The 27901-nt window shown below is 39.2% G+C and overlaps 1 protein-coding gene and 1 non-coding gene across 11 annotated transcripts in view; both read right to left on the bottom strand.

Annotated features, from left to right (window-relative positions):
• Positions 1-25314, bottom strand: part of DCP2 (decapping mRNA 2) — a 60385-nt gene extending 35071 nt beyond the window's left edge. For 6 of the 10 annotated variants that reach the window (XR_004961702.1, XM_036280133.1, XM_036280134.1 and 3 more), the window contains exons 1-4: positions 25068-25314; positions 8555-8706; positions 1343-1470; positions 637-735 (exon numbers count right to left, since the gene is read on the bottom strand). Coding sequence is in view for 8 of the 10 variants with exons in the window: in XM_036280133.1 (XP_036136026.1) it covers positions 637-735; positions 1343-1470; positions 8555-8706; positions 25068-25120 (432 nt within the window). In the remaining 2 variants the exon portion in view is untranslated. Of the gene's footprint in view, positions 1-636; positions 736-1342; positions 1471-8554; positions 8707-13371; positions 13407-21059; positions 21086-25067 lie in introns of those variants that run through there. The other 4 variants (XR_004961701.1, XM_036280132.1, XM_036280137.1 and 1 more) reach the window with 3 other exon arrangements.
• On the bottom strand, positions 22691-22823 carry LOC118643031. Its single transcript, XR_004961922.1, has one exon. It is a non-coding gene; the product is annotated as a small nucleolar RNA SNORA51 (small nucleolar RNA).
• Positions 25315-27901: the final 2587 nt, after the last annotated feature.

Raw genomic sequence — 27901 nt, 5'->3', positions numbered from 1 at the left:
CCACTCTAATCCTCATCTTACAAATAAGAAACTCAGGTCCTGTGTACAGAGCTAGCTGGTAAAAGTTCTTCAAAAAAAAAAGATAAACTGAGCTGGGTCTACAAAGGTACCTAGGTAAGATTTGAAAAGTCAGGAAAAAGAGAGAATTTTCCAATAGGAAATAATATAAGCAACAGTTTAAAGGCTGAGACAAACCAGTCAAATTCAAGGGACAAACAATAAATCCTTTTGACTACAAATAAAGATAAACTTAGGAAGGCTAAGTTTTGTGTTGGGGTAAGAGAAGGAGTTTCAATACTTAAAGAATTCAACTTCATCCTATAGGTAGTGGGAAGCTAGAGTAGATTTTGAACAACATTTGTCAATTTCTTAGAAAAACTCAAATTGTGCCTTGTCTGGAAGCCAACACTATTAACATAAAACAAGGGTTATAATAACCAAAATGTTTTACTAATTGCAAATCCAATTCTAAAAAGTAAGGTGGAGAAGATGTATCACACACACACACAACACACACGAGTCACAGAGATAGTACAACAGACAATGAAAGAAATAGAAACAAATGAGGGAAGAATAAATAAATGAATGAATAAATAAATAGAGATGTGAACAAAAGAAGAAATAGTTATAACTCACCTCTCTAGCAGCACAATCATGAGGAGCTTCTTCTTTATTTACTTTTCCTTTTGGAAATCCCCAGCCCGATTTTGCTAGGTACCCCTGAACCAGTAGTACCTATAAAACAAGCAGAGATAAAAATAAAACTTGTCTTGCTTTCCCATGCTCCTTTCTAAAAGTCAAAAGTGCTTTTCTCCTTACTTTAGGTAACTGTTATTACCAGTAATTTAATACAGTACTTGGTTTAATTATCTTCCATGAGTCTGAATGTACTACTAGTGTGAAGAAAGGCATTCTATCCATTTTAAAGTCTTTCTTCAACAATGAAGGGGCACTTCTTTGCAATAAGCCATACTGTAACAAGTATAAAATATTGACACAGAATGCTTTACCACTAAAAACCTAGTATATTGCCCTGGCCGGTTTGGCTCAGCGGTTGGAGCGTCAGCCTGCGGTCCGGAGAGACCCAGGTTCAGTTTCCGCTAAGGGCATGTACCTCGGTTGCAGTTTGTCTCCAGCCCTGGTTGGGTCGTGGGTGGCAACCACTCGATGTGTCCCTTTCACATCGATGTTTCTCTCTCTCTCTCCCTCCCACTCTACCTGAACAAAATATTTTTTTAAAAAAAGAAAAGAAAACCTAGTATATTTTAAAACCTCAATTTGTAACACATTTTATTAACAGGATGGTCATTTCACTGAAAATCTTTCGCTTTATTACACTCACATTTTCAAGTGTCTCATCAAGAATAATTGCACCGTATGTTGGTACTCCCATTTTGTACTCCTTCCATTCATCCAAAACTTTTTCCACATCTTCACCTTGAGGCAGCAAAAATGGACAATGACTGAAGAGTATACATCGTGTTAAGGAAGTTACTTTCTCCCTTAATACAACTTGAGAGCACTCATAATATAGGGAGAGATCTATTTAAATCTACTGTGTATTTTCTATGAAATTACTCAAATTTTCGACTCACTTAAGTTTAACCCTCTCGCTTTTGGTTTTTCACATATGTTTTCTCTTGAACACATCATTGCTAACTTCTGCATTTAGTCTAGATGCTAACTAAGTAAGCTTTGTTTACTCATAGTCCTGGATTCCTAAGTTAACAAATTCAGGACCATGTGAACACCTCAAATTCATCATGTCAAGAGTCAAGAGATACTGAAACAAATAGCAAGAAACAAGTAGAGTACACATATTAGTAAGAGTAGAAACTGTCAGAACAGGTTAAAGTGGTTAACTGTGGGATGTAGAACTAGGGATGAAGTCTACCACTCTACAACATATGCACTTTACCATGTGCATGTATTGCTTTTACAATTAAAAATAGTTTTAAGATGAAGACTTACTAAGGATTATAGAGGAAGGTATATCTGGGTAGTAAGAGAAATATAGCCTGTTTCTAAAGAAACTATGCATGCTTCCTCCCCAAAACTGGGCCCAGTAAAATAATTTTTTTTAAAAAGTTAATAGTAAAACCTAAACCTGTAAAGTACAGGTTGGGGCCAAAGTAGGGTTGCAGTTCTGTATACATGACACAGAGCTTATTTTTGTATTATTAATAGTCATTGTATTATTTTCCATGCGAACAACTGTAAACCTACTTTTGCCCCACCCTGCATATGCTCAGGCTTCCACTATTCCATACTGTCAAATGCCTGCCTCATCACTGTTATTATGAAAAGTGAGAGGGAAATTATAATTTATGACACTGTTTCTCAAACCAAGGACTTTAAAGGTCCACAAAGTCCCCTATGAAAACTTTTATAGTTTTCATTCGTATGTTTATCTAGAAACATGCAACATGAGCATTATTTTCCATCACTTTTAATGATCACATATATCAAGTACCATTACTTGATTTCAGAGATCTTATCGGTACTAGCATTACTTTAACTGCTTTAGGGACTGAAAACAGAAGAAATCTAATGCGCATAGGTCAAATGATATTCCAACATAATATAGAAAGGTTTCATAACAAACCAAGTCAAATGGTGGAAACACTGGTACTTAGAGGCATGTCAAAACACCCTCAAAGCCAGAATTACATTCATATTGTGACTGGTTGTTTGGTTTAAACAAAAACATCACAATGAATTAATTTTATTGAAATAAATTTTATGAGTTGTACAGTTCTGTATTTAAAATTTTGTTTTGGTTTTACAGCTGTAATAACAACTAAAGAAGCCCTCACAAAGCCCAAAGTCAACTATCTATGACAACCTTGTAATCAAAAGAAAGGCAGTAGGGCCCTGGCCGGTTTGGCTCAGCAGTTAGAGCATCGGCCTGCGGTCCGGAGAGACCCGGGTTTGATTCCCGCTAAGGGCACGGTTCCAGTTTGTCCCCGGCCCTGGTTGGTCGTGCGGGTGGCAGCCACTCGATGTGTCCCTTTCACGTCGATGTTTCTTTCTCTCTCTCTCTCTCTCTCCCTCCCACTCTATCTGAACAAAAAATGGAAAAATGTCCTTGGATGAGGATAAAAAAATAAAAAAAAAGAAAGGCAGTAGGTTAATCTCAATATAATTATTTCATGCCTTCATTTGGTGAGGGGAAAAGAAAGGATAAAGTATGGACACATTAACCATTTCATGAAGCCCTATGGGTTCTACATGGGCTTGCTAAGATTCTGAAAGTTACATTCCAATAAAAGCCTGGCTTTATATATTTAGTAAAATCCTTTATGTTTTCAAGTCATCACAGATAGTATAAATTTAAATAAATGGATATTTTTTCCATTAAAAATTTAACCATAGAGAAATACCCCAGGAACAGAGATAATGCCCATAGTTCAGAGACTGGGTACTTATACAATTTTCTTTCTTTCTCTTCCTTCTCCCTATATCATTCCTATTAATTTCAAGTTGCATCAGTGCCTCCACAAAAATCAAATTTTTCTATGCATTAAACAACTTTTTTAAAAAGAGTAACAAAAAAGAAAGGTTTGGCAAGAGAAACTGTTACATTAACTGACGTTAACTCTGGAAACTATTCACACTCTTCATTTATCCATTTTTTCTACCCCAGAACCACACAAAATAAGTGAGCTGACTAAACCAACCAACTACAGTTCAAGATACACTTGAAATTAACATTGAAAAGAACCTGTTAAGCCTGGCCAGTTTGGTTCAGCAATTAGAGTGTCGGTCTATGGACCAAAGAGTCAATGGTTCAATTCCCAGTCAATGGCTCATACTTGTGTTGTAGGTTCAATCCCACACCCCAGTCGGGGTCATTCGGGGAGCAACCAATTGATGTGTCTCTCTCACATCGATGTTTCTCTCTCGCTCTCCTTCCCGATCTAAAAAAAAACCAACAACAACGGAAAAATATCCTCAGGTAAGGATTAAAAAATAAAAATAAATAATAATTTTAAAAAAAAAGCCTGTTAAGTACTTGACTCAAGTCCACACAATTAACAAGTAACAGAACCCAATCAAAAATATAGATTTTCCCACTGGCATCTCTTCAATTCTCCTTCATACTTAATAGTAAATAAAAGCAATTCAATTCAAACATGGGAGTGAAAAAATTTTAAATGCCTTTTTTTTTTTTTTATCCTCACCCAAGGACATTTTTTCTTCAAATAGAGTAGGAGGGAGAGAGAAGAAAAGAGAGAGAGAAACATCGATGTGAAACGGACACAATGAGTGGCTGCCACCCGCACAACCCAATCAGGCCAGGGACAAACTGCAACCGAGGTACGTGCCCTTAGCAGGAACCAAACCCGGGTGTCTCTGTACCACAGGCCGACGCTCTAATCACTGAGCCAAATAGGCCAGGGCTTAATGATAATGTATTTAATTTGAAAACCACATAACATACACTGAATAATTGTTAATTATCATTTCCAATTTTTACTGAAATTCTTACTTGACTATCTGATTTTCTTAACCCCCAAACAAAATTATTTGGAGTCTTAAATCTGGAGTACTGGAACTTACACAGTAATTCAAAGAGGAAAAAAAGGTTACACGATTAGATTAATAATGTAAGAATTTTAAGCACGTCCACTTTTATTACATACACTTTCTCTCTCTTTTTAATAATTCAGTGATTTTTTTAACATTTTCTTTTTCCCCCTCTAATACTGTTTTATAAAAACATGAAATATCTGGTATAAACAATCATCTTACCATTATCTTACATGATATCAATTTTCTGATGGACAACCTGTCTCAAATTCTAGCCTCAGTTTCTTATATTCCTTGTCCTTCACATCCATTCTACTTCCAGGTCCAATTCCCACAGCAACATTTTGGACCTTGCCATCACTAGAACTATTCTGGCAGTATGATTAAAAAAATAAATATCTTGACCATAATGTTTTACTGCATTCTTCTAATTTCTCACACTAGATGGTTATTCTACATCAACCTTTGACTGTTTTCCTTTCTCTGTACTAGCACCCTCCCTCCTACTTTTATTTTCTTCCTAAACATGGTCCATCACTTTAATCAATCTCTTAGCAATATCCAAAATTCCTTTGCTCCACTATTCTCTAAAATAAGTTCCCTAGCAAAACCTCAAGCCAGAAACAAATCCAGGATACCCAATCTATACCCACATTGCTCAGTGCTTACTGAAGAAAAATCCTGAAACCAAGAACAATTTATGTACAAAAAACAGGGTGCACAAAAAAGCACAATTTGCCCAAGGCTGCATGGCTAGTAATGCTAACTCAAGGAATCTGCCTCCAGAATTCATGCCAATAACTTTTATTCTATGCAGTCTCTACTTCAATACCCTACAGGTATCACAAACCAACATGTCCATAACTGAGCCCATCATTCCCCCACAAAATTTCCCTTCCTTCATTTTTCTACAAACAGAATAGCACACCCCTCCACTCAACTGCTCAAACCAGAAACCTGAGTACCCTCCTTCTCTCTTCCAACTCCCCTCAGATGTCCAACACTAATTTTACCTGCTAAATATCACTCAAATTTAACCTCTTGTCATCACAGGTTTCCATGTATAATTTATAAATTAGTGAAACTGCATTTTGCCTTCCTCCAAATCATTCTCAACATTCCAGAGTTGTCTTTCAAAACACCCAAAGAAAAAAAAAAATAAATGTAGCAAAATATTAACAATGGGTCAATATATAGGGGTATGATGGTAGTTCAGTGTAATATTCTTTCAACTTCTCTATAAGTTGAAGTTTTTTTCCAAAATAAAAAGTAAAGTTTAGCCCTGGCTGGATTGGCTCAGTGATTAGAGCATCAAGCATGCAGACCAAAGAGTCCCGGGTTCGATTCCAGCCAAGGGCACGTAGCTCAGTTCTGGTTCATACCCAGTTCCAGTTAGGGTCCTGTGGGTGGCAGCCAATCAATGCACATCCATGTTTCTTTCTTTCTTTCTTTCTCTTCCCCCGCCCACTCTGTCTGAAGATAAAATGTAAAAATATTCTCGAGTGAGCATTAAAAAAAAAAAAGTAAAGTTTAATTTTTAAAAACACATCCCACGTTCAATTACTCTTATGAATAAAGACCCTTTCATGCTTTAGCCCCGACTTACTCTTTGGCATCATCTCATTTACTCTACAACCTAATCACATTAACTTTTTTCACCTTTTCACATAGGTCTTTCTCACACAAGCCACTTCCTCCAAAGAAAACTTCTAGCTAGCTCCCAAGTATGGGTTGGGTATTTCTATCCTCTGTTCCTACTGAGCCCTTTACTACCTATAACTTATCATAATGCACTGTAATTATTCCCTTTCCTTTTTCATCTCATCTTCTTGAAGACAGGGACTGAATCTACCTTGTTCAATGATTTAATCAAATCTACCGTGTTAGCAATAAAGGTTTTCCTCTCCACATAAGTGAATTTAAAGAAACAGAACTAAAACAAAGATTTTCAATGTTTTAAAGAGCAAGGAAAATTTTAAACTCATGACCTGGCTGGTATGGCTCAGCAGTTAGAGCGTCGGCCTGCAGACCAAAGGGTAGCGGGTTCGAATTCGGACAAAGGGACATGCCTTGGTTGCAGGTTCAAACTACAGCCCAGGTTGGGGTCATACGGGAGGCAACCAATGTCTCTCTCATATCGATTTTTTCTCTCTCTCTCTCTCTTCTACTCTCTAAAATTTAATAAAAAAAGATCCTCTAGTGAGGATGAACAAAAAAAACCCAAAATTTTTAAACTTGTGCATACACACACAAAATCTTATCCAGAACCCCAAAGTTTATAAAATTACTTTGGTAGAACCCTTAGTCTACGCAAAGTAGACCAAAACCACACAAGAGGATTTGCCTGTTTTGATGCTTCTTTATTTTTAAATCTTCACCAGAGGATAATTTTCCATTGATTTTTTTAGATAGAGTGGAAGTGAAGAAGGGGGAGAAAGAAACATCAATGTGAGACACATTAATTGGCTGCCTTCCGCATGACCCCGACCAGGGCCTGGGATTGAGCCTACAACCCAGGTAAGTGCCCTTGACCAGGAATCCAATCAATTATCCTTCAGTCTAAGGGTTGATGCTCTAAGCACTGAGCCAAACCAGCCAGGACATATTTTTATGTTTCTATAACTAGATTATATCTTCTTAAAAGCAAAGTTTTCAATAATTTCTCCAAAGGACCTATCATCAAGCTTTTAACTAAGACAGTGCTTAATAGTACTTCTATTTTGCTTTGATTCCTCATTTAATTCCCCATATAATCAGTAAAATAGCTTAATTTCTTTCATTGAAATGGTTCTGCATTCTTTCTACTATGTTTCAGAACCTTGTAACTCCATAACTCAAGTAATGTAACAGTCCACCCTACAGTTCAAACTATCCCACCAAATAACTCTTGAATACTGTCTTCAAATGATCTAAGCAATACTGTTTAGCCCTACTTAAAAACTCCCTATGGTTAACAGTTATCTATAACAAACAGTATTCACTCATTTTTGCAGAGCCCTACAGGGGTTCCTTATTTCATAGGGCTCAAGGAAAATTATAAGGAACTGAGTATGAAGGTTATTTTAGGTCACCTATCCCTACTCAAACTCTAGTGTGATACAGTAAACTTGTGGGGTACAATTCTATTTGAACACATGATTTATGGTTTAAAAAAATGACCTACAGAATAAAAAACAAACTACTTTGGCTCAAAATTTAAGAATCCATTAGACACCTTTATATACTTTCTATTTATATATTCTGTTATATCCTCATAAGAATGCTCTGCTCAATACAAATTAATTTCCAAAATATACCTTATTCTGTTCCAACTCTCCAACTTTGTTCAATCCATTTTCTTTACATGGAACATATTCCCCATTTCTGTCTATTTTAAAAATCCTAAATTCCCCTAAAAATATAAATTTGCCTAAAATCTTTCTACCCTTTTTCAAAATTCTAAAAACATTCAATATCAGGACAGAACCCTTAACAATTTACCAATTTTTTGCCTTGTAACACAGCTTTTGTAAACCTAAACATTTATGTGAATCTTATATAACTAATAAATTATAATAAGCTTCTATCTCATCTGTAAATAATAAAAAAAATTTTCTTCAAAGGCAAGGACTTTTTTGTTATTTGCCTCAGAACCAAAAATACTGCTTTGAATAGTAAGTATTCAATGATTATTTAAGACTTTCTACAGACAACAGTAATCTGATTAAAGGTCATCTGGTTAAATCGAACAGCAAGAAGAAAGTAACATAGAGATTAGTTCTAGAACTAGGTTAGCTATTTCTGAGAAGAAAAAAAAAAAACTTTAATTCTCTAATCATCAGTGCACATTTCAAGGGGTACTTTACATAAAAATAAGAATACTACTAAACTGTGTCTCCTACTTATATTTGACAATTTTTAGAAATCAAGTACATTTTATCAAATAGATAATAAATCTCAAAGACAAGCAAAAGAAAATTTGTGCTAAAATATTTTACTAACAAGAATAAAAAGACAGTCATTACAATAATAAAAAGGATATCAGCTTTAGCAAAGTCTCTTATCCCACACTGAGGTAATCCTGGTGTGTTCTGCATGTAGAAATCCAAGTAAAACCAATGGGCAAGTTCAATCTGAAAACACACTCGGATAGCATTGTCTCTTTCCTCGCTGGGAATATGCAAAATAAATCGGCTGTCAGAAACAAAAACATACAGAAGTTATTTACAAACCATAACTATTTATTTTAACCTATTTGTTTCATTCCTGACCAATCACCGGAGAAAAGGGACCAAGCGCTGACCAGTAAAGCTAAATATGCCCTGGGCGGTGTTGCTCAATGGTTAGAGTGACAGCCCCCATACCAGTGTCTCAGGTGCGATTCCCAGTCAGGGGTACATACCCTTGCAGGTTCCAACCCCGGCTCTGGTCTCAAGGTGTGTGGGAGGCAACCAATGGATGTGTCTCTTTCACATCAATGTTTTTCTTTTTTCCTTTTTGTTAATCTTCACCCAAGGATATTTCTCCATTGCTTTTTAGACAGAGTGGAGGGGGGGAGTAGGGTAGAGACAGAGAAAAAAATATCGATGTGAGATAGACACACACATCAATTGGTTGCCTTCCACACAACCCTGACCGAGCCCGGGTATCAAACTTGCAACCCAGGTAAGTACCCTTGACCGGGAATCGTACCCAAGACCCCTCGTTCCTCAGGCCGATGCTCTAACCTCTGAGCCAAACCGGCCAGGACGTGAAGTTTCTCCCCCCCCCCCCCCGCCCACACACACACACTTCCACTCTAAGAAATAAATGGTAAAAATATCCTAGGTTTAAAAGAAAAAAAAAACAAAATTGGGGGAAATTACTAGAGACAAGTCAAGTCTGGAAAAAAACAAGACATATCTCTCAATTTTTTAAGAGGCCATTTACTCTCTGTTCAAAAATACAGAGATAAACTTAAGAGCTCAGTAACTAAAGGTGGACATGAAAACCTTCACTAGAATTTCCTCCAGAGTCTGTAACATATTCTAAAAATATATGCAAATACATTCAGACAAACAGAAAAAATGTTGATAGATGCTTAATCTTCACATTTAAAGTATTACCAAAGCCCTGGCTGGTTTGCTGAGTGATTAGAGCACTGTCCCTTGGACCTATGGGTCTCGGGTTTGATTATGGTGAAGGGCACATACCTGGGTTGCAGGTTCGATCCCCAGCCCCTATCGGGGTCATGCAGGAGGCAACCAATCGATGTGTCACCCTCACAGTGATGTTTCTCTCTCTCTCCCCCTTCCTCCCTTCCACTCTCAAAAAAAGAAAAATCAATGAAAAAAATATTCTTGGGTGAGAATTAACAGAAAAAATGAAAATAACAAAAATTTATTAAACAAAAAAATAAAGTATTACCAAAAATTATAAGAAATCAATACTCTGTTCCTTATAGACTACAAATTTCCCAAAGAGCTCCATCTACAGAATCTGAGTTCAAACTAACTTTCAAAAATCCTAATTTGTCTTTTCCAAGTACATTTGGGGGAGGAGACATATTTATTTTATAAAGTATCTTATATGTATACATGTGATTAAAATAGTTAACCTCTTTTTTTGTGCAACAAATCAGTATTTATAAATCTATGTAAATGTGATTTACAACAGTCATTAAGCAACCAATTGCTTCTTCTATTGCGGAATATTTTGGGTGTTCCTTTTTTCTTTTCTTTTTTTATTTAATTAATTTATTTATTTTTGTAACAGATGTTTCTTTTTCCCCCACTGATTCCCCCCTCCACCTTCCTCCCCGCCCTGTCCCCAGCTTTGTTGTTCATGTCCACTGTTCATGCACACATGCATATAAGTTCTATGGTTTATCTCTCCCCCACCACCCCCCTCTTCTGGGGATTGTCAGTCTGTACCCCATTTCCACATCTCTGGGACTACCCCATTCCTCAGACTGTTATGTTCATTATATTCCACAAATCATATGATACTTGTCTTTCTCTGTTTGGCTTGTTTCACTTAGGATGATACTTTCCAGGTCCCTCCATGTTGTCTCAAAGGATGAGAGATCTTTCTTTCTTACAGCTTCATAGTACTCCATTGTGCATATGTACCACTGCTTTTTTATCCATTCATCTACTGACAGACATTTGGGCTGTTTCCAGATCTTAGCTACTGTAAATAGTGCTGCTACAAACATGGGAGTTCATACAGACTTTCTGATTGGTGTTTCAGGCTTCCTAGGGTATATTCCTAGAAGTGGGATCACTGGGTCAAATCGAAGTTCAATTTTTAATTTTTTGAGGTTAGGTGTTCCTTTTTTCTAGTGCCCTTAGAAGACAGATTGAACTACATGGTTTTTTTAGTCATTTTTAAAAATTAAAAACACTATCATCCTCCCCCCACCCCACCCAAATAATAGTATCATCCAGTTTGACCACTTACACTATTCACTAACTATGGTGTTTAAATGTTCTTGATTGGCCCTGGCTGGTTTGGCTCATTGGTTAGAGCGTCAGCCCGCAGATCAGAGTACCAGGTTCGGTTCCTACTAAGTATACGTAACTCGGTTGCAGTTTGTCCTTGGCCCCAGTTGGGGTTGTGGGGGTGGCAACCACTCAGTGTGTCTCTCTCACATCAATGTTTCTCTCTCTCCCTCCCACTCTATCTGAGGATAAATGCAAAAATGTCCTCAGGTGAGGATAAAAATAAAATTAAATAAAATAAAAAATAAATGTTCTTGATTGTTTCCAAGTTTCAAATTCAATTTTTAAAAAATACTTTTAAATTATAAAAATAATGTAACATTTCAATAGGGGAAATAATACTTAAATGGTAGGACAAATGTGTGTACAACAATCTACATTTCATTATAGAAAAACTGCGTGGAAAAGGTTCTTAAACTGTACATACACTAAGAACAAACTGTATAACATGCACCCCGATGCTATTATCTAAGACAGTGTTTCTCAAACTGTGGGTCGCGACCCCTTTGGAAAACACATTATTTCTGATGATCTTAGGAACTGAGACACTGCTCCTCTATCATTCTCCAGGCGGGTCCGCCCACATGCAGATACGCCCACATACTAGTGCCCAGCATGATAACATCATCGCGCCAACCCCATCACATATGCTCCATACGAATACAGGGGTATATGACAGGGTTGGCAACATAATGTACTTATGCTGATCAGTCACACGTGTAGAAGGCAGCTACTGTGTAGAAAGCAGCTACTCTGTTAAAAAGCAGCTACTGTGTTGAAAGCAGCAGTATTGGAGGTAGAATGACACTTCATGAATTATAATTACTGGGTAAATGTGAAATCATGTACTGTAAAATCATTAACTACTGCAAAAAAAAAAAAAATCTGTACCATGGGAACTTAATCTGGATGCTTATCGGTCTTTTTACTTTATTTTGTTTTGTACTTGCCCCTAGCGGGAACCAATCCTGAGACTCTCTGGTCTGTCAGCCGACGCTCCAATGGCTGAGCCAAACTAGCCAGGGCTGATCGGTCTTTTTATATTCAGCTGTGGTTGATGTGAATATGGCCCCCTTGTGATAGTAACAGGTATATGAAAAAACAACAACACAGAGAATGGTACATTACAGGAAACTTTATTGAACGGTAATGACTAAACTATGCGATGTATCATCTTTTGTATTATTAAAGCTATTGTTATTTTTTTTCATTAGCAAACCATCCCATGACAATGGATCGTGTAGAGAAGAACGTTAAGAAAAGAAAATATAGTGAGGAATTTTTACAGTATGGTTTTACCTCAATAATTACAGCAGGAATTGAGAAACCACAATGTGTTATTTGTTGTGAAGTTCTATCAGCCAAATCTATAAAGCAGAACAAACTAAAATGACATTTTGATAGCAAACATCCGAGCTTTCCCGGCAAGGATACCAATTATTATAGAAGCAAAGCTGATGGACTCAAGAAAGCCAGACTTGACACTGGTGGCAAGTACCATAAACAAAACGTAGCAGCCGTTGAAGCTTCATATTTGATGGCACACAGAATCGCGAGAGCTATGAAACCTCACACCATTGCTGAGGATTTACTGTTGCCAGTGGCCAAAGACACTGTTCAAGTTATGATCGGAGACGAATTTGTTATGAAATTAAGTGCAATTTCCTTATCTAACGACACTGTCCACAGAAGAATAGATGACATGTTTGCTGATATTCTTGATCAGGTAATCCAGGAAATTAAATCTGCTCCACTTCTAATATTTAGCATCCAGCTTGATGAATCTACAGACCTTGCAAACTGTTCAGTTACCGGTTTACATGAGGTATGTTAATGATGGCAACTTTAAAGATGAGTTTCTTTTTTGCAAACCTCTTGAAACGACAACTACTGCACGTGATGGATTTGACACGGTTCATTTCTAAAAGAGTATAAGATCTCTTGGGAAAAGGTTTGTGGTGTTTGCAGATGGTGCCCCAGCTGTGCTAGGATGTCAATCTGGATTTCAACGTTTGGTACTGAATGAGTCACCAAAAGTCATCGGAACTCACTGTAGGATTCATTAGCAAATATTAGCAGCAAAAATGCTGCCACAAGAGTTACAAGAAGTAATGAAAAGCGTCATAAGTTCTGTCAATTTTGTAAAGGCGAGCACTTTAAACAGTCGACTGTTTTCACAACTGTGCAACGAGTTGGATGTGCCGAACAATGCTTTGCTATTTCATACTGAAGTGGGATGGTTGTCAACAGAAGTTTTAAAATGTGTTTTTGAGCTTCGTGATGAACTCAAAACGTTTTTTTTTTTTTTAATCAGAAAGCAAGACCGCACCTCGAAGCACTTTTCAGCAATAAAAGTGAACTGCAGAAAATAGCTTACTTGGTTGACATCTTTGCCATCTTGAATGAGTTAAATTTATCACTGCAAGGACCAAATGCAACATGTCTCCATTTGTCTGATAAGATCCTATCATTCCAAATAAAACTTCAGCTTTGACAAAAAAAAAAAAATTGGATGAAAAGAAAATTTACATGTTGCCTACTTTATCTGCTTTTTTTGAGGAACATGACATTGAACCAGACAAAAGGATTACGATAATTTCTGTGAAAGAACACTTGCACATGCTTGCAGACAAAATTTCATCATACTTTCTAAATCTGACACCCTATTTGAACTTGCCAGAAGCCCATTCACAAAGTTGCAGATGTTCCTGAGACAGCACAAGAGGAGTTCATTGAACTTATTAACAGCGATGCAGCAAGAACTGATTTCTCTACACTGCCAGTTACAAAATTCTGGATCAAGTGTTTGCAGTCATGTCCTGTTCTGTCTGAGACTGTGTTGCACCTTCTTCTTCCTTTTCCAACAACATATCTTTGTGAAACAGGATTTTCCAGCTTGTTGGTTCTCAAGTCTAAATACAGAAGTAGACTTATTGTGGAAGATGATCTTTGTTGTGCTCTTGCAAAGACTGCCCTGAGAATTTCTGATCTGGTGAGAAGGAAGCAATCTCAACCTTCACACTGACGGCTTTTTACGCATACTGTCCAAAATGCAGCAATGTAGTTTACTGTTGTTATATTAAGACTGTTAGCCATGCTACTCCATGCTTCAAGACAAAATTTCATTTATTTGTAATCAGAAATATTTCACAATATATAATTACATATTGTTTTTGTGATTAATCACTATGCTTTAATTCTGCTCAATTTGTAACAATGAAAATACATCCTGCATATCAGATATTTATATTACGATTCATAACAGTAGCAAAATTAGTTATGAAGTAGTAAGAAAAATAATTTTATGGTTGGGGGTCACCACAACATGAGGAACTGTATTAAAGGGTTGCGGCATTAGGAAGGTTGAGAACCACTGATAAAAGACATAAAATCGAAACTGTTCTGTATGGCATTCGAGATCTGGTCACTACTCACCTACACAACCTCTTCTATCACTTTAAGATTATAAACTTTCGCCCTGGCCGGTTTGGCTCAGCGGTTGGAGCATTGGCCTGCGGTCCAGAGAGACTCGGGTTCGGTTCCCGCTAAGGGCGCGTACCTCGGTTGCAGTTTGTCCCCAGCCCTGGTCGGTTGTGCGGGTGGCAGCCACTCGATGTGTTCCTTTCACATCGATGTTTCTCTCTCTCTCTCTCTTCCTCTCTCTCCCTCCCACTCTACCTGAACAAAAAAGGGAAAAATGTCTTCGGGTGAGGATAAAAAAAAAAAAAATTATAAACTTTCTTAGACTCCCAACTCCATTACAGCAATTATCTGATATTTACTTTTGCCCACAAACCCCTCCAAATTTACACACTGAGATAGTGCACAATACCCTTGCATATTTTTATTCCCGTAGTCCAACAAACTGTCTGACATATGTTGATAGTGACATACTGATAGTCACTTGGGACCACACAACTTTTTATTTTGAGAACTGTCCTTAGCCTCTCCCATTAGATACCATTTATCTTTAAAATATTTACATAGATTTCTATTCCTGATAATACGAAGCAAGCACACTCCACTTTATCCCTCCCACAAAATGCAGCTAAAAAACCTGGACAAAATGCATGGAGCAGCTATTTGAGAACTGTGAAAAGTAAATATTAACAGGAAGAATAAATAAAAAGGCAAGTATTCAAAGTGTATTTACCATTTCCTATCCTCTAGTATCCCCTGGCTGGTTTGGCAGTTGGGAGTGGGCACCAGCAGGGACAGAGAGCTCCAGAAGCTCTCTAGTTCTGCTTTGAGGATCAAGAAGAGAGTCCCGCCCTGGCCAGTTTGGCTCAGCGGTTAGAGCGTCGGCCTGCAGTCTGGAGAGACCCGGGTTCGGTTCCCGCTAACAGCACGTACTTCGGTTGCAGTTTGTCCCCAGCCCTGGTTGGTCGTGCGGGTGGCAACCACTCGATGTGTCCCTTCACGTCGATGTTTCTCACTCTCTCTCCCTTCCTCTCTCTCCCTCCCATTCTATCTGTACAAAAAATGGAAAAAATATCCTCAGGTGAGGATAAAAAAAAAAGAGAGTCCCAAAGGTTCTCTTAAGGCTCAGAGACAGTGGGGGAAATTCCCTCCCTTTTTTCTCCATTCTCTCATGACCTAGCCCCCAAAGCAATGCAATCATGGTTACAAAGGTGACAGCAATAAGGACTGTAACAGGGAACCAGAGTCTAAACCCTGAGGGACAGGAACCTTCATGTCAGATTGCAAAAGCTATGTGGTCCCAAAAGAGTAGGACCAACTCCACTGCTTTTATTTTTTTATCCTACAGTCACCTGGTCCCAGACATTGGGAGAGTCACATGAAGTGTGTGGCAGAAATGTCATTTTGGCCAAACGACTAAAAAGGAAAGTTCAAAGGAATCTCAAGTGTGAAGTACCAGGAGGTAGCACAGGAGAAACAGTTCAAGAAAACGGACCCTGGAAATTGTTTATGAACTCAAGTTTAACCCCAAACTGCACAAAACAAGATAGACCACTGCCCAAGTCTCAGACCAGCCACTGGGTAGTACTTACAAGACAAACAGCACTGCAAAAACTAGCCTTGTTTTATCTGATTTTATTTAACTTACCTCCATGTTTTAAAAAAAAAAAACCTGTGCACTATATTTTATTTTCTCAGTTTGAGGCATTTTCGATTTCAATCATGGAAGATGAGGAATTAACTATTTCCACTTCCATTCTATGCACCCTTCTCATCTTTCCATCCTCCTAATAAATTTTTATGATAGTTTTGGTTAGTTTGTCAACTTCAGCACAATTGACATTTTGGAGCAGATAACTTTGAAGAACTCTCCCTAGCCTTTACCCATTAGATATCAATAATACTCCCAAGCTGTGACAACCAAGAAGACCTCCAGATATTGCCAAATAGTTCGCTGAGGAAAGCAAAATCACTCCCAGTAGATAATCAGTGTTAGATCATCATTCAATCTTTACATTACTGACTGTAAATCCAATTCACAACTAAGCCATGTGATTAAACTATGACTGTTTTTCCTTTCCAGCCCAACCCTTTGTTCTCCTCACAATTAATGAAGGTCTTGTGATTTCTTTTGCTTTGTTTTCTCTATACAGTGATACCTCGGTTCTCGAACGCCTCGGATTTCGACCAAATCGGTATTCGACCAGGAGATTCGAGAAACTTTTGTCTTGGAATCCGAACAAATATTTGGAACTCGAACTTCCGAGATGAGCCGAGTTGAGCCGAATGGCGTTCATTCGGCCCAGCGCGCCTTGCTTGCGTCATCAGTGTGAGTGCAGAGAGAGAGTCACGCTTTGTGGAGAGAGTCACGCTTTACACTGAATTTAACCCTTAGACATACTGTACACTTTGATTTCTTGTTGAGACTTATGTTTTTCTACATATTATATACAAATTAGGCCAGTAAATAGGCATTTTCTGGGGCTTGGAACGAATTAATCCAGTTTCCATTATTTCCTATTGGCTTTCATTGCTTCGGTTCTCGAACAATTTGGTTCTCGACCGTCCTCCTGGAACGAATTATGTTCGAGAACCGAGGTATCACTGTACTTGTCACTAACTCAACCTCCCACTAGTTTTCTAATTTTTTCCCTCAAGAAGTCAATTCAGATGAATCAATTTCATCTTGAAGACTATCCTTGTGCCTTCTAATCTATACCAATCTCAACTGACTGTCACCTACACCTGATAACACATGTGTTAACCGATGCTGTCCTTTCAGTACCATCCGATGGTTCCTTATACCTCTTTCCTGTATTACATCTCATGTTTCTTGTATCCTGTCTTCCTATTCCTTGACTTACTTCCCTGTTTTAATGAAGTACATCTTCTCATACTGTCTGGAAGAAGGATGCAGGGGGGATAAATGTTGAGGTATCATACATCTGAAAATATCTCCACTTTATCCTTACTCTTGATAATTTGCCTGGGTAAAGAATTCTAGGTTGAAAATCACTTTCCTTCAGAATTTTGAAGACAGTGCTTTCTCCTGCCAGCCTCCAATTCTGATGTTGAAAAGACTGAAGCCATTCTAATACTTAATTCTTTGTATGGCCTGATTTTTCCATCTACAGAATTCTAGGTTCTTCCTTCTGTCCCTATGTTCTGAAATTCCCCAGTATTTTTACCTACTGCACATGCCATTCAAATGGACCTTACCTATCTGGAAACTCCTTCAATGCTGAAGGACCTCATGGACTGACCCTCTCATGATTCTTTACTTTTCTCCGATTTCATACCCTCCCCCACTTTCTGGGAAATGTTTGTTTGTTTGTTTTTTTATCCTCTCCCGAAGACATTTTTCCATTTTTTGTTCAGACAGAGTGGGAGGGAGAGTGAAGAAGAGAGAGAGAGAGAAACATCGATGTGAAAGGGATACATCGAGTGGCTGCCTCCCGCACAACCCAACCAAGGCCAGGGACGAACTGCAACTGAGGTACGTGCCCTTAGCGGGAACCAAACCCGGGTCTCTCTGGACCGTAGGCCAAAGTTCTAACCGTTGAGCCAAACCGGCCAGGGCTTGGGAAAGGTTCTTAGCTTATCTTACAAACCATCCACCAAGGTTTGAGTTCCTGCTTCTCACTTTTTAAATTCCTAAATGCTTTTTAATTGTTTAGATTATGTTTTATAGATTATCCTGTTATTTCATGATTGTAAAAACCTACCTCTTTAAGGAGATATATGTTTGTTTGTTTTTTAATTTTCTTGTTACCTACATAGTTTAAGTCTTCCCAGCAGCTTTTTTTCCCTGTTAGTCTTAATTTTACTTTCATGTTAAGAGAGCCTACTTCAGACATTCATAATTAAGTATGACAGACCACAAAGCTATTTGAGAGGGTTGTAAAACTATGAGACACCATTTAAGGGGATCAGGCATTTCACTGAGGAACCTCCAGTGTCAGTCAGTATCTTTAGGTCTTTTCTCATGCACGGTCAGATGCCTGGAGAAGAACCTTCCAATCTCCTACCTGGAGGGTAAAGGACAGGCTGTCATATTCTAGGAGCTGAGCTGGAGAAAGGGGCTGAGGATTATCAGTATTTATACAGGACATATAAATTTACTTCTGCCATTTTTCAGTATTCTCTTATGCTGGAGTAGACTGACACTACTACAGTAATCTCTCTCTCTGGTCTATCATGTATGCTAAGTCATATACCACTTTCCCTTCTGCTTTATAGTTTCCAAATGTTGTTGCTCACCTCTTCACCCTTTCTTCTTTCCTTGTGGATTTACACATTAAAAACAAAAAACAAAACAGTTTTTTAGTGAGATATTTGTGTTCAATCTACTATCTTTAACTAGAAATTCCTACTTCAACGAACTTGTAGAAGTTCCTAACCACAACCTAAAATGTAGTAAGAAAATGCCTAAGACAGCCCTGGCCGGTTTGGCTCAGCGGTTAGAGCGTCGGCCTGCGGTCCTGAGAGACCCGGGTTCGGTTCCCGCTAAGGGCATGTACCTCGGTTGCAGTTTGTCCCCGGCCCTGGTTGGTCGTGCGGGTGGCAGCCACTCGATGTGTCCCTTCACGTCGATGTTTCTCTCTCTCTCTCTCTCTGTTCCTCTCTCTCCTTCCCGCTCTACCTGAACAAAAAATGGAAAAGTGTCCTCGGGTGAGGATAAAAAAAAAAAAGAAAAGAAAATGCCTAAGACAAAGAGAAATCCAATCCCAACTCAGAAAAGCTCCAAGTGAAGAAAGGTAAGCAGGAGGAGGAGTATAAAAAACAGGACAACAGCCAGCTCTCATTTATCGTGGTTAATCAGTTCCAGACTCTACAGCAATAAATGAATTTCCGCAAAGTAGGATTCTTTATTTACTATACAGTCGTCCCACGCCACTTCGCGCCCCGACTTTCGCGGCTTCACTCTATTGTGGTTTTTTCAAATATTATATACTAACTGCAATAGAGTGAAGCTGCGAAAGTCGAAGCATGAAGTGGTGAGGGACGACTGTCGCCCTAGCCGGCGTGGTTCAGTGGTTAGGTCGGCCAGCGTACCAGGGGGCCTTGGGTTTGATTCCCCATCAAGGGCACATATCTGGGGTTGCAGTTTCAATTCTGGCCCAAGTCGTCAATGTCTCTTTCTCACATCCATGTTTCTCTTTCTCTCTCCACCTCCCCCTGCTCCCTTCCTCTCTCTCTAAAAAAAAAAAAAAATCAATGAAAAAAATATCCTCGGTGAGGATTAAAATAGACAGGACTGGGGAAAGGGGAGGTCTAATTAAGTAATAGAAGAATGTCTACACCTCTTTCACTCCTCTGACAGAAGTTTCTCCTACAAATGAATGGAGGAAGGGGATCAACACCAGAAGCTGTTTTCTAACTCTAGCAGATAGGTTTGGGTACTGGTACCTCAAGTCAAAACTTCCACACCCTGGTTCTCAAGACTCCTCCAGTATAAGAGCCAGCTTCCTATCTACTCACATAACAGAACAAGCCTATCCAGAGTCCCTCTATGGCTTCATCTTAAATATAAAAAGGCAACCAATATCACTGGACATCTAAAGAAAACCTGGGGCATGACAAAAAAAATTTTAATTAAATTAACTTAAAAGTTGGCCATGAAGAAAAGACAATGTTGAGAATATTTCCTAGAACCTTGGTACTCAAAGTGTGGACCCTGGACCAGGTGGGACCATAAGTGAGAGGAGAAATGTATTTTAATCATATAAGTAATAAGAAAGTTTACTTTCTAATGACTCCCTCAAAGAAAATTACTTTAGAATGTGCACCAGCAAAATAAGAATGAAAACCAAGAAAACATAAAACCCGCCCTTGCCGGTTTGGCTCAGCGGTTAGAGCACTGGCCCAAGGACCAATGAGTCACCAGTTTAATTCTGGTACCTTGACTGCAGTTCATCCCTGGCCCTGGTTGGGGTTGTGCGGGAGGCAACCAGTTGGTGTATGTCTCTCACATCAATGTTTCTCTCTCTCTCTCTCTCTCCCTTCCCCCCCTCTTCCCTCTCTCTCATTCTAGCTGATGATAAATAGAAAAAAACATTTAAAAAGAAAGCATAACACCCGAAATTCAAGGGAGAACAAAGACAACATGTGAAAGGGAATTCTAGAACACCAGTTGTTGGGCAAGTGAACTGGTCCAGATTGGATTAGGAGTAGCGGTCTCCAGAACAGCACTCTGAAGGAAAAAAGAATTCTACAGAATAGATGGTATGATTGAGGATGTGACTGAGGATATAATAAAGAAGCAGATGGGGGAAAGGGGAAAGATAGCTAAAACTTTGGATAAGTACATGATTGTCTAACCACTATGTTGTACATCTGAAACTAACACAGAATAATACAGAATGTAAACTATAAGTAAAAAATAAAATAAAAATTTTAAAATGTTGGATGTACTAGGGGAAAGGGGTAAATATATACAAGAGAATCATAACCCAAATGTGAAGTAAAACACCAAAATTAAAACAGAAAGACAATGCAAAAATAAAAATGGATTTCAAGAATAGCTAGAAGGAATCAGGGAATCTTTCTCCAAAAGAAAAAAACTAAAAGGCAGCATCATTTTAACCAATCTGCAGAATGTAAGAAAGGAGAATTCATTTAGACAATGTCTTTCAAGATCCTTACCAAGGTAACATGACTGATGGAAAAGAAACAAAACAAAACAAGGTATCCTGATGGAAAGGAAACAAAATCTTAGCCCTTGTAGACTTGCCTCTACTGTGAAAAACATGTACATAGTTATATTGTATAAGAAATGTTATTTATTATTGTTCAGCTTTTGCAATCAACCAATAGTAAAAAGTATACCAACCTGGCAGGGGTGCTCAGTGGTTGGGCATTGACCCATGCACCAAGAGGTCACCGGTTCAATTCCTGGTCAGGGCACATGCCCAGGTTGTGGGCTAAATCCCCAGTGGGAAGCAAGCAGGAGGCAGCCAATCGATGTTCTCCCTCTTCAATGTTTCTGTCTCCCTCCCTCTTCCTCTCTCTCGAAAATCAATAAAGAACATTTTTTTAAATGTTTTTTTTAAAAAAGTATACCCAACAGCTAAGGTTACAAAATAAAATGTAAATGTTACCATTTTATAATTTTTATTTTAGGTTCACCTGGATAGAAGCAACTCCAAGCATGTTTTTAAAAGAGAAACAACTTACCAAACTATAGTTTCCAGTTTTTACTTTAAAAACATACTTTCTAATTCTTTAATTAGCTGATTTAAAAATTACTGAAAATTTTTGATGTCAACTTTTAATGTCAAATATCATGGTGCAGCCCTGACCGGTTTGGCTCAGTGGTTGGAGCACTGGCCTACGGACTAGAGAGTCCTGGGTTCGTTTCTCACTAGGGGCACGTACCAAATAAAAAAAAAAAAAAAAATCATGGTGCACCACAAGCAAATATCACCATATAAATGGGGCTAATTTCCCTTTTTATATACACATACATGTTCAGTGGAACATTTTATACAAGAGTCTTTCCTTCCTCTCCTCTAATTCTAATCCACCCAGAAATAACCAGTATTGTGTTTGGTGTACAGTTGACCCTTGAACGACATGGGTTTGAACTGCACATAGATTTTTTTTCAATAAATACTTCAAATGTATTTTCCCTTCCTTATGATTTTCTTCATATTTTCTTTTCTCTAGCTTATTTATTTAAGAATACAGTATAGCCCTGGCCAGTTTGGCTCGGCGGTTAGAGCGCCGACCTGCAGTCCAGAGAGACCCAGATTTGGTTCCCGCTAAGGGCATGTACCTCAGTTGCAGTTTGTCCCCGGCCCTGATTGGTCGTGCGGGTGGCAGCCACTCCATATGTCCCTTTCACGTCAATGTTTCTCTCTCTCTCTTCCTCCCTCTCCCTCCCGCTCTGTCTGAATAAAGAATGGAAAAAAGTCCTCCGGTGAGGATAAAAAAAAAAAAAAAAAAAAAGAATACAGTACATACTGCATATAACTAGCAAAATATGTGTTAACTGTTTATGCTAACAGTAAGGCTTCTAATATAAAAGTAGGCTATTTGTAGTTAAGTTTGGGAGGAGTCAAGTTATATGCTGGAGGGGGAGTTTTATGAAGATTTTTTACTGCACAGGGGTCAGCATCGCTAGCCCTGCGTTGTTCAATGGTCAACTATATATTTTCAGACATTTCCTATACACATACAAGTGCACGCGCGCACACACACGATATTTAAAGATCTGGTTTTTTAAAAAAGCATCAAATTACACTCAATAGTAGATTGTGTACTTTCTTTCCCCTCCATGTCCCCCCATTTACAATACAGACCAAGCAAAGGGCCTGGGCTGAGGTGTATTATGGGTTGGGTTTACCCTGCCTCCTCTTTCTATACAGTGTAAAAACACAGCCTCTGGTAAGTAAGTACCAGGAGGTTGTGTACAATATCCTCGAGTGAGGATTTAAAAAAACAATCAGCATTACTGAAGTTTTAAGAAATGGTTATTTGGTTTCATTTAGTGTATCAAGTAGCTAGCCCTCATTTAAAACACATCATCCTTATTTATACAGCCAAAACATAACTGAAAATAAAATTATTAAAGGGGAAAAAAGTTGCAATATTCCAAAAGATTTATATAAAATAGCTTAAATTAAACACTGGAACACTTAACATTCAACAGATGTTTAACATAGTGTTTACAATTATTTCGTGAGTAAACAGGTTCCACACATAAAATCAATCATCTTCATAATGGTTGATATTTCTTTAAATGATATAATCCACCATAACATACAAAGTAAACCCAATAGTCTGGCCAGTGTGGCTCAGTGGTTGAACGTGGACCCATGCACCAAGAGGTAGCTGGTTCAATTCCTGGTCAGGGCTCATGCCCAGGTTGTGGACCCAATCCCCCCCCCTGGGGGGGAGGGGCATGCAGGAAGCAGCCAATCAATGTTCTCTCTCATCAATGTTTCTACTCTCTCCCCCCCCTCATGTCCTCTCTCTAAAATCAATTTTTAAAAAATTGTTTTAATTAAGTTAAAAAAAATAAACCCAATACTAGAAGATTACGTTAGATGCCTATAAGAAGTATGATTACCCACCTTTTTCTAAATAAACCTGTATCCCTATTAATCCATAATTATTGCTCATCTTTTCAAATAGTTATCTTTAGCTTTTTTCTAACTATAAAATGCACATCCTTTAAAAAATGTTGAAAACATGAATGCAAAAATTTTTTTAAATCATAATCCCACTTTTTGTATATGTTCTTCTAGTAATTTTTATCCATACAGACGTACATCAAATCCTTTATCTTTTCTTACAAAATCTGGAATTTACAGAAAAGTGCCTTTAAGGTGGTTCACCCAAATCTGTTACATTCCAAAAATTATAATCATACCATCACCAAAGAAATACAGTGACATGCTTATTAGTTACAAAATTGTTCTACTTGCTTATTTACATGTACCTTTCTATTGTGAGGCTTAAAATGTTACACTTGATTTTCTATTACATCCACCTGGTGCAGAAGAAAAAGCAGGAGAAAAATGCCTATTTCAAATTTTGATGTTCTGAAATAGGATAAATGTGACATTGTGTAAATTATCTCTCTGGGTCTATCAGGGAGAAATGGAAATAACCGCACCTACCAAGGAGGGTTGTTTTGAGTATTAAATATGTTAAGGGGGACTCAGTAGTAATACCCCATAAATATTAGTTCTCATAAAACAAATTTTTAAAAAGCATGAATGTGACACAACTAGTAAAAATCAGACTTCAAGACATAAATACAGTAACTATAATTGAAAAGTTATCTTATCAGAGCTTTAACTCACTTGTAATTTAAATTATTTCACAACCCACTTACACGGTGACAACTCAGGGTACTAATGCACCCAAAATTTTACTTTGGATGAAATTTTTTTTTTTAGTTTATTTTACGCGTTTGGTTCTCTATAGCTAACAAGGGGAAATAATGAAGAACATTCCTCTTGTAAAAGTATACCGTGAGTTAAAACCCTGAGGCTGAGATTTCCCTTTAAGAAGGACAACTGAAGGATGAACACAAATCCAACTCGAGACATTGTTTTCCCCTTCCGATGGTTAAGTTTGGGGAAGAACAAGAGAGTAAGTCTTTACAGCAATTAACAGAAAAATGCTACGGGGGAAGGGGTAAATTTGAGAACTGTTCCCTGCAGAGGTCCAGGAATCTGGGACTCTCAGATTTAAAACCTTGGGGTCTTTCAACAGAATTGGGGGATGAGACTGGGGGAGGAGAGGGCACCGGTCAGTGAAAGTCAGGGAGGCAGAAAAAGCAGTAAGAGGGGGAGGGGCAGCCAAAAAATAAAAATAAAAACGCAAACCACCCCAAGCTTCGGAGAAGCGGCTTTCGCTCGAGGGAAAGCAAAATAATTGGGAAACAAAAAAATGAGGAAATTCGGGGCTCCGCGAAGAAGGATGGAGGGGGTAAGACACAGGGCGGCTGTGGCGTAAAAAAAAAAAGGGTGGTGTCGTCCAGAAGGGTCCCCGGGAAAGGAGCGGCGGCGGGACCGGAAACCGAGGGCAAGGATGTGGGCGGGGGAAGGAGATGGGGAGGCCTCTGAGGTCCCCGAATCTGAGGAGAGAACCGAGCCAGGGAACGAAACGGGGCCGGGACCGCGCGGGGCGTCGCGCTACCTGCAGAGATCGTCCAGGACGCTGCCGGGAATCTCCACCCGTTTGGTCTCCATGATGAGGACCCACAGCAGGAGCAGTGCATCCCGGCTCCGCGCGGCCGGGGACCAGGCTTCGGCACGGTGACTCCGGCACGCCGGAGAGCGGGCAGCCGCGGCGGCAGCGCTAACGAAGACGAGAGGGGGAAGGGACGACACCCGCTCACTTCCGTTCCGCACCCTCAGCCCTAGACCCCCGAGGCTGGGCCGAGGCGAGGGGCGGAGCCCCAGAGGTTACGCCCCTGTTCTACTTGAACAGCCCAATGGGAAGCTGGGGAATCGGGAACCTGCGCACGTAAGCCAATGAGATGTTTGCTTATTGGTCCGTTCTCTTTGGTCGTCTTCGAGCTGCTCAATTGCTGCTCAGAAAACCAACTTCCCGCTGCCTTTGACTGAGCCCTGGGGTGGATGTGCACATGCGCACCGTGCATCCTGTGCACTATCCGGAAGTGTAGAGGATTCAGGTCTTCCCTTTAAAACCCGAAACTAACAGCGGGACTTGGGCGTGGTCTGCCTGTGCACTTCGTGTTTGAGCCGGCTCTCCTACCTCTGCGGGGCGGACCCCACGAGTGCGTTCAAGTCTGCACGAGCGTGCATTCACGATTCCTGTTATCAGATATCCTACATACACACTCACCGTTACCCCCACTAAGTAGTAGTGATGGCTCAGCTCCGCCCCTCTTCCGGCACCAAGCTCCGAAGGTGAAGATAAGGACTTTAACCCAGTATCTGACACTTAGTGAACCTGAACCTGGGAATCTGCATTCTACCGCTACACCCTCCAATCTGCTAGTCCTTATTCATTCCTCATCTTGCTTAATTATTCATTCCTCATCTTGCTTAATTGAGCTCAATCCATTTGAGATCCCAATTCCCCCTTTTACATCAGACCCACAGGCCCGCGTAACACCTGGTAGGTCACTAGTTTAGTCAGTTCTACCGTTTAATTTCCCATCGTTTCTGTTCATTTCTGTCCGAATGCCCACATTGACATCAGATCCGCATTTTTCTCCTCCCTAGTGCAAGGACTGCCTAACCAAGCATCTCTGCCTCCATTCTTGGCCTGTACAACCGCCCAAGTTTTGGTTTTTGTTCAGATATGAACAGGTTACTATCTATGATCAAGCCCAGACTGTTAACATCTGTTTTTAGAGCCCCGTTACCATTTATTTACTCTCCTATTTTCCATCTTTGTCTTTTTTTTCTCTTTAAAAGATAATTTCTCAAATTTATCTCCTAGCCACCTATAGAGTTTTTACTTTCTGGAGTTCTCTTTTGTTCTTCAGATCTCTTTGTTGTAGTGTCATAGATTTCTTATCCCTATGAGGGTATTAATAATAATTTTTAAAGTTTTCTTCTTCCTGAATATTCTCACATTCCTCTCAGCTGCTTTTTGCTATTAATTTGATATCCATCTATCATATTAAAAATTTTCTGGTGGTCCTCAACTACAGGTATACCTTGTTTTCTTTTACTGCACTTTGCTTTATTGCACTCCACAGATGTTGCATTTTTTTACAAATTGGAAGACAAGACTATCCCCACCAGCAAAGAGATTATGGCTCACTTTGTTAACAATATTCACTTTGTTACAGTGGTCTGGAACTGAACCCACAATATCTCTGAAGTAGTCCTGTATTCATTCATGCTTAAGAGTAGGGAACTAAAAACTAGAATGAAGTGCTATAAAAGGTGACTGCAAGCTCCCAGCATGTAGGTGGGACTACTGAGAGTTTTTCACTGTAAGATGATCTGGCTGGGCTGTTGGCTGGGAACACATGGCATCAGTATCTGCAGGTCATTCTTTCCAACTGGTCAAATTCCCTAAAGAAAAATCCTTCTAGGTGTAAACGTAAGAAATGTCCAAATCTGCAGAGAATTTCTAGGAGTTTATTTGAGCCAAACTGGGACATAGCTGGAAAGCAAGTTCTCAAATGCTCCAGAAAATGGCAGTTTTGCAGCTTATTGTATACATTAGAAACAAAGGAGAAGACATAAGGAAGGTGCATAAAATCTAATGGTGGTGGATTAAGGAAGTGGGAGAAAGCATAGCAGGGAAACCTCTAGGATTGGATGAAAGGCAAAATAGAGAAACACATACTTCTTTTACATTGATGGTTACAGGATAATTAATGATTAGCATTCATTTACAGCACAGAGATGGTATATGGGGAATAAGATAACAATGAAGGATTCTGTGGTGTTGTGTTCTGGTGCCTTCAGTTGTGTGTTTGAGGGGTGAAGAGTAAAGAAAATTACTCTTTTTTTCCTTTTAATCCTTACCCAAGGATACTTTTCATCTATCTTCAGAAAAAGTGGGAGGAAGGCAGGGAGGGAGGGGGAGAGAGAGAGAGAGAAAGAGAGAAGCATCTATGTAAGAGAGACGCAATGATTGGTTGCCTCCTGCACGACCCCAACGAGGGCTGGGAACCAAACCACAACTGAGGTACGTGCCCTTGACCAGAAACGAACCCAAAACTCTTTGGTCTGTGGGCCCACGCTCTAACCACTGAGCAAAATCAGCCAAGGCTACTCTGATATTTTAAAGGTATGTTATCCTACATGTATAAGAATAGTGGACAAAGCTCACTTAAGGTAAAGGTTGTAAAAGGTCTGAGCCAACGGGAAATCACATCCACGGCGCAAGGCCAGTGTAGAGCAAAATGGCTTTATTGCATGTGCCTGGGTGCAGGAGGACTGAGCTGAAAAAAGTTCAGCTCCTCATTAGGGTTGGGGTGTCCATTATATACCCTAATTTTAGCTTCTGGCAATTTCTGCTGACGTAGTTTCCATGGCCCA

The sequence above is a fragment of the Molossus molossus genome, unplaced genomic scaffold (assembly GCF_014108415.1).
Source record: "Molossus molossus isolate mMolMol1 unplaced genomic scaffold, mMolMol1.p scaffold_m16_p_3, whole genome shotgun sequence".
Classification (NCBI taxonomy): Eukaryota; Metazoa; Chordata; class Mammalia; order Chiroptera; family Molossidae; genus Molossus; species Molossus molossus.
This window is presented reverse-complemented; position numbering and strand designations above follow the sequence as displayed.